General features: G+C 29.4%; 1 protein-coding gene across 1 annotated transcript; it reads left to right on the forward strand.

Moving 5' to 3' along the window:
* The first annotated feature begins 4,633 nt into the window (after positions 1-4,633).
* LOC143922848 (odorant receptor 85c-like) lies at positions 4,634-9,031 on the forward strand. The gene is made up of 9 exons (XM_077446203.1): positions 4,634-4,692; positions 4,792-4,971; positions 5,051-5,385; positions 5,434-5,556; positions 5,629-5,797; positions 7,336-7,432; positions 8,561-8,662; positions 8,741-8,896; positions 8,972-9,031. The coding sequence occupies exons 1-9, from the start codon at positions 4,634-4,636 to the stop codon at positions 9,029-9,031; spliced, it is 1,281 nt and encodes a 426-aa protein (XP_077302329.1).
* The last annotated feature ends 4,154 nt before the right edge of the window (positions 9,032-13,185 follow it).

Consider the following 13,185-nt stretch of genomic DNA (forward strand, 5'->3'; position numbering starts at 1 on the left):
AAAAAGAATGTTCTAATTAAAATAGTATTTATAATTACAAGAATATGGTTTAACCTTAATTGATTTTTATTGAAAAATATTTGCTTAAAGGAATGAACTAATAATTAGCTTCATCGAAAAATTGTGCTATTTTATGGGTGAGATAACATTAAAAAAAAAAGTAAAAAAGACAGTGAAACTTAAGCTATGAGATTCGACCTTGGAATACTAACAAAATAAATCCTTGACCAACATATTATTTGGGGAATATAAGAAGTATTAAAAATCAAAATTCAATAATTATGCACATACTAACATACACATACCGGTTATAAGAAAATTTTCGATACAAATTTGATCGTTAAATCGGGAAACTCACGAGACAAAATTTCTACTTATTTTTTTAATTATTATTATTATAACTATGAATATTAAATTTATAAAATATCAAAAAGTAATTAAAAGAACAAAATAAAATAATGAAATATATATATATATATATATATATATATATATATATATATATATATATATATATATATATATATATCAGTGGCGTGCGGTCCATGGATGCGGTGGATGCGGCGCATCCCCTATAACTTTAAAAAGCCAAGAGTATTTTTAATAAATATTTGAATTTCGCTTCGATGTATTCTTAGTGATGTACGTGATTATGATGTAGTATATGATATATATTTCACATATCACGTGTTTTTTGTTACATGATGCATTATATAGGATCTTTTGATAATTTTTATTAAGGATTCGCATAGGCCGCATTCGCATAGGCCGGCCACAGGCGAGTGACGCTGGCGAGTAGACGCTGAGTGAAGTGCGCGCGCGTCATGGATTCGGAGTCGCGACCGATCCCATTTGCGCATGCGCACTATGAGGCTGTCTTATTCGCGCGGACGCGTTGACACTTGTTTAACCTCTACGGTGGATTCGGTTTCTCTGTTTGCTTATCTATTGAGTTTCACTTGGAAGCCGCTGTTGATCGATATTTCCGCACGCTACGCCCCAAGTTATTTATCAAAAAGCTAGCCGATTCATTTCTTTAGACGAAGTTAATCATTTATACTGTAAGTTGGTTATTTTTTACTTTTGAATTAAGTTTTCATTTAAATTAGTTTCGTCTAACTTTATTTTTAGTTTACTGTTCCACTACTTTGAAAACTAAAAGAAGATTTGCTTCTCTCCCATTTAATGAAAAGGAGATTATTGTTAAGAGCCCCAAACCCACACCAATATTAAATATTCAGTCTAAAACAAAAACATTTAAAAGGTATTTTAACACAGAAACATACGAAAAAATTTCATGGATTTGTGGATGTGCTCACTTAACGAAATTATTCTGTTGGCCATGTATTTTATTTTCTCAAGAAGTGAATGTCTGGAGTAAATTTGGATTTTCTGACCTAAACAATTTAAGTAAATCGCGCAAGAGACATGAATGTTCTCAAGCTCACATATGTTCTGCTGCTCAATTTAAAAAATTTGGAAAGGGACCTCGTATAGAAAATTTTTTAAGTGCTCAATTTAAAGCAAATATTGAAATGCACAACAAAGAAGTTACTGCAAATAGATACATTTTGTCGAAATTAATAAGCGCGATCTGTTTTTTAGCAAAACAAGAACAACCTTTACGAGGACATTTTGAGCACCAGGAATCGGAAAATAGAGGGAATTATATTGAATTGCTGTATCTGTTGAGTGAATCAGACATAAAATTGAAAACTCATTTAGATAACTCTACGGTGTTTACTGGACTATCGAACCATATACAAAATGACTTGGTATCCGCAATATCAAAAGTCTTGCTAGATGAGATTAAAACTGAAATACGTGCATCAAAATTTGTTTCCATAATTGTGGACGAATCTACAGATATCAGTCGCAAAGCTCAGCTATCTACTATTTTTAGATATGTAGATGAAAATAATGAAATTCAGGAGAGATTTGTTGGATTTGTCGATGTTAGTCCCAATAGAACAGCTAATGCTCTTTTTCAGCACATACGTGAGACCTTGGAAGAATTTGGTTGTTTGGACAAATTAATTGCACAAACGTACGATGGAGCGGCTGTAATGTCCGGGGAGCATAATGGAGTGCAACGAAAAATTCGAGATATTTGTCCTAATTCTTTATTTGTCCATTGTTACGCTCACAGATTGAATTTAGTTTTGTCGCAATCTGTTAAACATATATCCGGATGCAAACGTTTTTTCAGCCGTATGTTGTCATTTTCAACTTTTTTTTGTAAGTCTTCAAGAAGAATTTCCCTTCTCGATTGTCAAATAAAAAAACGATTTCCCACTGCTGCCCCTACACGATGGAACTACAATAGCAAAATTTTAAATATGATATTAGAATATCAAACAGAATTAATGGAAATATTTAATCAAATAATTAATGACGAAGACGAATGGGATACTGATGCTGTCATAAATGCTGAAGTCCTTCATCGTTATTTAAAAGAGTTTGAATTCAATTTCAATTTGCATTTATTTTCTGCAATATTTAATTCGGCAGATTTTTTATTTGAAATTTTACAAAAAAAAACCTTTGACATATCGTATTGCGTAAGTGAAATTAAAAAATTTGTAAAATATTTAGATAACAAAAAAGACGATTTTGATTCATTGTGGAACAAAGTAATAACTAAAAATTTTAATAGAAAAAGAAAATATGCTGAATGTGAAGAAGATGTGAAAACAACGTATAAACTTCACAATTCTGAAATTTTAGAAACTCTTTCAGTAAATACAACCAATCGATTTCGAGATATCGAAAATTTAAAATTTCTCGAATTTTTTAACGTCAAAAAATTTAAAGAATATGAAAATAATTTTCCAGATTTCCTATTTAAATCACTCCACCTAACTTATGGAAAATACTTTGATTTTATGAAATTAAAAAGCGAATTAATTTACATGTACTCAACGCAAGATTTTCATTTGAAATCTATAAATGACGTAAAGGAATTAATTGTGAAAGATGATCTAATACACGTTTTGGAACAAGTATTTAGTTTAATACAATTAATTTGTACGATACCTTCCACGAGCGCATCGGCTGAACGATCATTTTCGACTATGAAAAGAATTAAAACGTTCACCAGAAGTAGTCAAAGTGAAGAAAGACTCTCTGGTCTTGCAATCGAAAAGAAAATAATGTCAAATTTAAAAAACAATAAAAAATTCTATGATGCGGTTATCGATGAATTTTGTAAAAAGGAACGAAGAATAAAATTAAATTTTAAAAAATAAATTGGTCGGTTTTTTTTTTCAAACAAGGGACAGCATCCCTTGTTTGAAAAGTCACCGCCCGCCACTGATATATATATATATATATATATATATATATAAATATATATATTATAAGTATTTAATTTATATGATATGAAGAAATAATTAAAATGTATTGAATAAATGTGACAGACATTTGTATAATAGCCGATACATTTAATTCAAGGCATATGTAGATAAATGTTTGAGAGATATTGCATTACTTTCCTATATTGTAGATATAAAGCCTAGTTAACCGTTTGAAATGCATTCACTTTTCGTTGCTTCACTTTAAGTTCACTTTAAGCTGCTTATACCATCAAATGTTTTAATATCTACATAACAGTTTAAGAAAAGTTTCCTCTGAAGCTTTCAGTTTTATTGAAAAAACAAGGTACGCTATTACTTTGAACGTACATTTGTATGTACATATATATGAATTTGAATATAAGATCGTAGTCTCATGTTTATCATCTGATGTTTGAAATTCCGATTATACACATGTTCCAAACTCGTTCCTTAATTTTTCATTTTAAACATATAATTTGACATTAGGTTTAAAAATCGTTTACGTATATCTCAACAAAAATTTATAAAACTTTTGTTAGAGCTAAAATAGTATAAGCTTATAATACATACAAACATATATGGAATCCTCATCTTAAAAAATATGTTATATGTATCGAAGGGTACAAAAGAGAATTACAAAGATACCTTCTGAACTTAAATCACTTTCTTATAACGAGATTTTGAAAATAATTAAATGACTCAATCGAAGTAATTAAAATAAGAAATTATCATTATGATTGTCACTATAAACTCATTCAATGAAAGCACGCATCTTAAAGGTCACACACTCCGAGCACCCCAAAAAGAAAAATCGAATAAATCAATCAGAGATTCATTCTTTTCAAACAGAGTGGTTAAATTTTGGAATAGTGTTCTTAACAATGTAATAAATTCTGAAAACCTTAATATTTTTAAAAACAAGCTAGAAGTCTTTCTAAGACTTTTGTCGATTTTTGTAATTCTTCTTTTCCAATATCTTTTCTATATTTTTGTTTTCTTTTAGTTATTATGTTACCGTCTGAGATATGTTTATCTTTTGGTATTTTCTCTTATTTCGTATTTTTTTCATGCTTACTTTTTTTTATTTTATCTTATTATTGTTATAAATATTTTTGTTTTATTATTTATATTAAGTCAAACCTCCTGGGTCTATCGGCTTTGCCGCCTTCCCCATGTATTTTTAAATAAATAATTTTTTAAATTAGTTTTCACATATACAAATAAAATTATAATTGAACTAATTGAAAGGGTCGGTGAAAAATAAGTAATTGTTATATGAAAAAAGAAGAATAAAAAATATGGAGGCAGAGACAAATTCCATAGTGAAGGTCGAGGAGATATACGATTTACCGGAAGAGTTGAGTTATTTTATGATCTACTATTTTCAATGAAATCAAAAAATCGATTTAAAAACACGAGTAAAAATTAACGTTGCCATCGCTAATTATTTTTTTAGAGAAACTAATCCAGATATTAAAGTCGATGAAGAAGAAAAAAAACTTTCCGATTTAAAAAATGTCGTTTGCAACTTCCAAGATGGATTCGACGCACTGAATATGTTTTTCGGCCGCACAGGACTTTACGACGTGTTTCGAGAAAAAAAGACGAGGAGTGAAGCTTTTATGAGATTTCAATGGTAAACACTGTTACAGACCACTTCATATTCCGTACATAAATTTGAAACAGTCACTGTGATGGTTTCATCGAAATTTCAGGTATTTGTTCGTGGCTTCCATTTTGCAATCAATACTTTATATAGGCCTCGAACTCACACAATTTTACGTCAGCATGATGAGTGATTCGGATAACAAGATATTAGAGGTGTTCGGAATGATGCCTTGCACGGTAGTCACCATATTGGGTGCAATGAAATCTGTGTTGCTCGTCACCAAGAAGGCAAAGCTATGTAAGTTAGTGGAAAGCCTCGAGGAAATGTGGCCCGATACGGAATATTTACCAGTGAAAAAGATCGTAGTTGAAAACATGGTGAAAACGAAGAAATTCATCGTGTTTTACATGGCACAAATCACAATCTTGGCAATCTTGTGGAGTATATTTCCAATTTCGATCATTGTATTTAATCTGTTTATGAAAATAGCCTACAAATCTCCTAGACGATGGGATCAAAGTGTGGAATTGCCATATGTGGTTTGGCATCCTTTTGATATACATGCTAGTGTGTTAAATTACGTGGCAGCGTATATATCTCAAGTATATTGTGGTATGATTTTTACTTGCTTGTTATATGTTATTCACCGTTTCGAATACTGATCTATTTTCCGTTAAATTGCAGGACTTTTCGTGTGTATTTTGATGGCAGCCACCGATGCGACATTTTGCTTATTGGTTTCTCAAGTTTGTATGCACCTTCAGCTATTGAAAAGAGATTTGACTTTGTTGGTCGATGATCCTACCGGTGAAGAATACAGGAGAGTCGTCGTTAAACACGACAGATTATTGGGGTATGATACAGATTATTGTTACATTTCGTATTTGGTTTTTCACCGACGGACGTTTGGCTGATGGACATTTCACCAAATTATTAATTGTTTAATTTAAAAAAAAAAAAATCAATAGAATTTAAAATTAAAAAATATATTTTGATGATACTGTTGCGTAGGGGTGGGTGGAGGATCCAAGTAAAAGGCCAAAGTCACTTCACAGCATTTATTGGGTGATTAAGGAGATCCACGTACGCATATAGGTGACATAAAAAGAAAAATTTAAACATTGAAAATAAAAAATAACAATAAAATAGTACCAGTGATAGTGGTAAGATAATAATATTAATAATAATAAAAATAATAACCTAAATTAAGAGGGCTGTACATCCGAAACCTTAATTTTGTTACCGTTCCTTTCTTCGATATATATATTGAGTGAATGCGACAATATATATCAATATATATATATATATATATATATATATATATATATATATATATATATATATATATATATATATATATATATATATATATATATATATATATATATATATATATATATATATATATATATATATATATATATATATATATATATATATATATATATATATATATATATATATATATATATTGAGTGAATGCGACAGTTGCGCTTCGACCAGATAAAACGTATTTTAAATTGACAAAATCGAGGTTTTGTATTCTCCTATTTTCTTCTCCAAAACTGGACCAATTTTTAAAAAAATTTCATCATCGGTATGAGAAATATACTTTCTGTGCATCTATCGGCGTATTTTTTTTTAAATCGACCGTTAAACAAGCACGCTGGACCCGTTTCGTGGGTGTAAAAAAGAGGCGATTTTATAGATGTTTGGCGGCTCCTAGCTCCTATAAAAAATAATTAATCAAAAAAATAAAACGATAGATGCACCCCAATGGTAGATATCCATAGCATATTAAAAAATAATTTCTCTAGTGCCATAATTGAGGAAGGGAGAAGTATAGTACGTTTGTATGGACATGGCGCTGCTGTACAGCCCTCTTAAGTAAGATAATTAGAAAAAACACAAAAATAAAAAATAATAATATTGTTGCCTAGGGGTGGGTGGATGATCCAAGTAAAAGGCCAAAGTCGCTTCACAGCATTTATTGGGTGTTTAAGGAGATCTACGTACTGCCAGTGCTCCGTCCAGAATGCCATGGTATGGCCTAATTACCTGCTTATAAACAGAAGGTCGCTCAGTGCATCTTCCTCGACACGTTTGTTTACCTATTCTTATAGTCACGAACCAGATAGGTCAATTGACCGAATGAAATTCGATATTGTTTAAAGTTATTTCTAATATAAATGAAATATAAAGAAAATCATTTCAGATTATTATTGTACATATACATATTTTTTGATGTAATTGCATCATTAAAAACAATTTCAATAGTAAATTCAATAATAGCATATTTTTAAAATTTAATATTTCATTCAAATGTATAACACTATGACACATATCGTTCGTATTTACATAATTGTTTATTTAAAAAATCTCTTATTGCAGCTTCGTCATGGAAATTGAAGATGTGTTTTCGTTCCCGATGTTTGCCAACTTTATGGGTAGTACGCTTTTACTTTGCATGCAACTATTTAGCTTCACAGTAAGTACAATTATATTTCACACCTAATTCAAAAAATTCCTCATTTCATGAAATATTGTGAACGAAAGCTTTGTTCATAAACATAGCTTGCTTGTTGCATTTTCCATGAAATTGTCGAAATATCTCCCGATTGTTATGACTAATATATGCTTGATATAATATTGATGATGATCTATAGTCGATCCGATTAGCGTGAGACTTACGAGAACCGAGCATGCTATCGCATTCGTGCAATTGTAACATTGTAAGGACGTAAAATAATTTCTTTATTTTTTTTAATAATTTATTTTTTAACTATGTCATATTACTACAATATAATTCAATGCAAGGTCTTTAATAATATTACTGTAAGTTTTGCTGTCCATAACATGAAATTGACATTTACTTTTACCGTCTAAAAAATATAAATTTCCATTGATATAAAATATATACGTATTCCATAAATAAATTAATAATACTGTTGCGTAGGGGTGGGTGGAGGATCCAAATAAAAGACCAAAGTCGCTTCACAGCATTTATTGGGTGATTAAAGAGATCCACGCACTGCCAGTGCTCCGTCCAGAATGCCTTGATATGGCCCAAGTACCTGCTTATAAAGGACAGGTCGCTCACTGCATCTTCCTCGACGCGTTTGTTTACCCTTTGTTATAGTCACGTACCAGATATGCAGTCCCACGGTCTCGCGCTGTCAGTTCTGAGAACTCTAGCGGAAAGTGGCTGGGTGCCGTTACCGACCACTAAGTCCATTCCATTGTTAGCCGACTGCACGTAAGCCTGGAGATAATCCTCGACAACCGATTAAAACGGCGGCTCCTTTTAGAACATGCTACAATATCAACAAATTTTTACATATATTAAAATTTTATTAATGTAAATATTTCAAAATACGAAAAAAAAATTCAAAACTAAAAAAAAAATAAAACCCAAATTCTACCAACCACTATACACACGAATAATGTTGTATTTCTTGACCAAAATGCAATGCGAAACTGAAACGAAATGTAATTGGTCATCGCGGGTCGAGGGGGGAGGGGGTGAATGCGATAGCATGTACATTTTAGATTTTTTTTTTTATTTAGTCTCATGCTGAATAGGTTCGACTGTAATAAAAATCTAATTATTTAACAGCTCGCACCGATGAATGAAGCGTTTAAATATGGTCTGTTCGTCGTTACCTCCCTTTCGCAAATCTCAATTATTTGCTTTTATGGAGATAAGCTTACGGAAGAGGTCAGTTTCCATTTTATTTCAAATATGATAGTCGAATTAATTATATAATTCATCTGACAAACATCATTTAAACCGTAGAGCGTAGCTATAAGATTTTCAGCGTACAGCTCAGATTGGGCCATTGCATCCAATGAATTGAAAAATTTAGTTATGATGGTGCAAATTCGTGCTTCGAATCCAACTTCAGTATCAGCAATGGGTTTCATGGATGTAAACATGGGCACCCTTTCATCGGTAATGCGGCTTGAGAATGTGTCAATTTGAATTATTTACTAATTTTAATACGATCTAATCCTTTGTCTCTTCCAGATTTTGAGCACATCGTGGTCTTATTTCATGTTATTGCATAACGTGTACAGTGAAGTCTAATTAGTTACATCATAAAATCATTGAAGATGTCACAACTTGTTTGAAATATGTACAATCTATAATATACCAGTGGCTTGGTGTACGCATTATTTTTCCAGATAGAAAGTTTAACCGATTAAGTACTGTCAATTGACAGACGGCGTATTTATTTTATTTTATTTAATATTATTATTTATATACTGAATACGATACTGTATATACATATGTATTAAAAAAAGTAATCATTGTGAAATTTTAGTCTCATTTATTTTCTTTTTTCCTTATATGTTAGAATAGAAATAGAAACACGATAAAATATATGCATATTTTATCGTGTTTCTATTATAATTTATACATACAAACATATATAAAAAATTCGATATTGAACTAATGACTATGATAGCGATACAAATTGAGCGCAAATGTATGGAAACTTGCACAAAACAAAAGTTCTACTTCCAGTTGTCAGATTTTGTTCAAATTTTTTTTTATTACTAAAATTCACTATCAGTATTATACACAATAAATATCAAGAAGATTAAAATAACTTAAAAGTTAAAAACAGAATAATGAAATATTGTTTAAAAAAAAAATACTACTTCCGGTTTTTGAATTCTGACCAAAACTTTACCAGCTCTAAGTTAATACATAAAGAATAAAAATATGAATTTTCAACTTAATACGTTTAGGGGTGTGGACAGAGTAGTGGGCACAACATTTTTGACTTCTTTACGAGGAAAAAAATCCCACTTCCGGTTCTTTAAATCGAGTGATTTTTTTTTATTTTTACTTAAAATCACTATCTTTATTATACACAATTAATATCAAGAAGCTTAAAATAATTTAAAAGGTCAAAATAAAATAATGAAAAAACAATGAAATATTGTTTAAAAAAAAAATACTACTTCCGGTTTACAAATTCTGTCCAAAACCCTATAAAGAAGTGGGATTTTTTCCTCTTAGAAAAGTCAAAAATTTTGTGCCCACTACTCTGTCCACACCCCTGAAGGTATCAAGCTGAAAATTTATATTTGTATTATTTATGTACTAAATAAGAGCTGATAAGGTTTCGGTCAGAATTAGTAAACCGGAAGTAGTATTGTTTTTTGAAACGATATTTCATTATTTTATTTTGACCTTTTAAATTATTTTTATTTTCTTGATGTTTAATGTGTATAGTACTGATAGTGATTTTAAGTCATTAAAAAAAAATGAATAAAATCTGACAACCGGAAGTAGAACTTTTGTCTTGTGCAAGTTTCCATACATTTGCGCTCAATTTGTATCGAAAATGCTGTCTTAGATATTAGTATTTCATAATGCTGCCAGTATTTTTTATTACTGTTCTATTGTATTATGGTTTAATGGTCCTTGTGGCCGTATATATGTAAATAAATAAATATTTGATTTGACTAAGCATGTTTCCGAGCAGGTTGCATTCCAAAGCGGTAACTCTGTTCGTTAGTTTATATTAGAAAGTAATTTTAATCTATAGAGATCTTTCGTAAGCATCAATCGTTGTCTATTAATTAACTCAACTTTTTATATATTTTTTTATTTATTTACAATATAAAATTCGCATATGAAAATACATTGCCAACGCCTTTCGCCACAGGGTGACCCCGAAAAAAATATTTCATTTCGTTCCGACGTCGAGTTAACACTTTGGGGTCGGCTTGCGTTATCTCACGTCACCGACAGCCACTAAAAAGAAGATTAACAGCCGTTTTGACACTGCGGTGACTTATTGTAAAAATACCGGAGCGTTTGTGTGCGAACAAATGAGCCCAGTCCGGGGTTTTATTTCCGGTTTTACTGTCGAAAGACGCAGGACAACAATGACTTTGCTTTTCAATTGAACCGACCGGTCCCGCCTCCCCTTCAAATTGCACCCGAGGAATTTCCCTTGTGGGATAAATCTTCGTGTATACGAATATAATTCGGAATAAATCTAATACTAATAATAATATAGTAGATTGTGCATATTGTTCTATCTGAGAAACCTTTAAAATGACTTTTATTATTTATCATATTTGTAAACACATATCAATATCATCGTTTATTTTTTTTGATTTTTACATACCCCTTTTATACTTCTCTTACGATTACAAATCAGGAAAAAATTTGCCTCTTATCCGATCATTTTATAATTTGCCATATTGCTTATTTTGGTCATCAATATAAGTAGATGTAAACTCCGCCATACGATGATAAAAAATTTCGTTTTAGACGCGTTTGAAATTTGAATTTCCGAAAAGTGGCTGACGTTTATCCAGTTTTTAGTTTTATATATAGATGGCGGTAGTAAAATAAAATTATTGGTATTTTTATTCAAAATAATAATTTTATATACAAATTATAGAAGAGGTATGTTTTTTTTTAAATCCTTTTTATTATTGCTAAATTATGTTCACAATAAATCCTACATCAATTTTAATAGCTACTGATCTATTGATCATTTTCTATTTTACAATTTTATTTTATTACTTTATTACATAGTAACAATAGATGAAGTTTTGTGATCATGCGAAAATTTAAACTCGAGATTTTGACTGATTCGAACTCAGAATCGATTACTGATCACGTTTTCATGATCTAGTTTTTGTTGGTTATTATAATATATAATTATTCTAATGTAAATGTACAGCATAATAGAAAAAAAAACTCAAAAATATATTTACAATTCTTATAAATGCTCATAATGTACATATAATAATAAAAAGCATTTAAAAATCAAAATCAAATGCATATAAAATATATATAAATAGCGATAAATATATTTTATTGTTTTTATAAAAAAAATTAGACATTATATTATAATGTTTCGATATGTAATGTATGAATAATACGTAACGTTATATAAATTTAGCATATGTTATATTATATTAAATTTGTTATTTTATTTTGATTTTTAAATGCTTTTTATTATTACTAAATTATGTTCACAATACATCTTATATATATTTTAATGGCTACTGATCTATTGATCATTTTCTATTTTACAATTTTAATTTAATTTTGTTAGTAATCATTGTATTATATTATTCTAATGTTAATGTACAGCATAATAGGAAAAAGAGCTGAAATACCTATTTACAATAAATTGTTATAATAATATGAATATATATGTACATACAATTGAATGATATATTTCTATTGTTTTTACACATCATAACAATATTCTGATGAAATTATTATTCAATTATTCTAGTTACATGACACACTTCATTGCCATTTAAATTTTTTCACTTGTCTACATGTAATATTTACCCATGTGTTCGCTTTTCAGTCTCTCCTCGCTTTGTCGAGCATAGATTGTTTCATAATTTATTTCCCTACATCAATTCAGGTCTAACATCAAGAGAATCTTGACCGATTGATTCATTTTTTCTTCTATTCTATTTTTCCAATATTTCCATTATTTTTATACTTTAGTTTAGTTATGTAATGTGCTATTTAATCATATTATAGCTTTCATTCCTTTCCATTTCATTTGTTTATTTTGTATTTACCTTTTTCATTTGTTTTTTATATTTGTAAATTTCAATTTCTTCTTATATTCTATCTTATAACCTTTTCCAATTATTTTAATACTATAGTTTAATTATGCAATGTACTACATATTTTGTCATGCCTTTATTCTTTACTTTTTAATTTGTTTTCCTTATATTTATCTTTTTCATTTTTGTAAAAATCTATTATTGGACTCGGGTGTTACATATATTATTTATTTACTTTTTGTGTTTTTTATACCTATCTCTGTACATCCTGTCTGTTGATTTTTCAATTAATAAAATAAATAAAATAAATAAAATAAATAAAATAAATAAAATAAATAAAATAAATAAAATAAATAAAATAAATAAAATAAATAAAATAAATAAATAATTTGAATAGATTGGATGTTTTAAAACATTCTGGCATTTAATATCAGACTTTCACTTATTGTTAAAATAGATTGATTAAAAAACATTCCTCTGCTGAAAAAGTGTCTTATTTCAAAAAAGTTTTTTTTAACAGCTTCAAGTCGCCCGAATGCACTGAATCTTATTTTTTTCCTTTATTGCTTCTGGAGATGTAAAAGATTTGGTTTAAATAAATGGTAAACTTACTTTTTGACTCATTGCGATCACACACACGACAATCGTAGCCAGGAAAATGGAATATGGAATATC

Source organism: Arctopsyche grandis, chromosome 2 (genome assembly GCF_051622035.1).
Source record: "Arctopsyche grandis isolate Sample6627 chromosome 2, ASM5162203v2, whole genome shotgun sequence".
In the NCBI taxonomy this organism is placed as follows: Eukaryota; Metazoa; Arthropoda; class Insecta; order Trichoptera; family Hydropsychidae; genus Arctopsyche; species Arctopsyche grandis.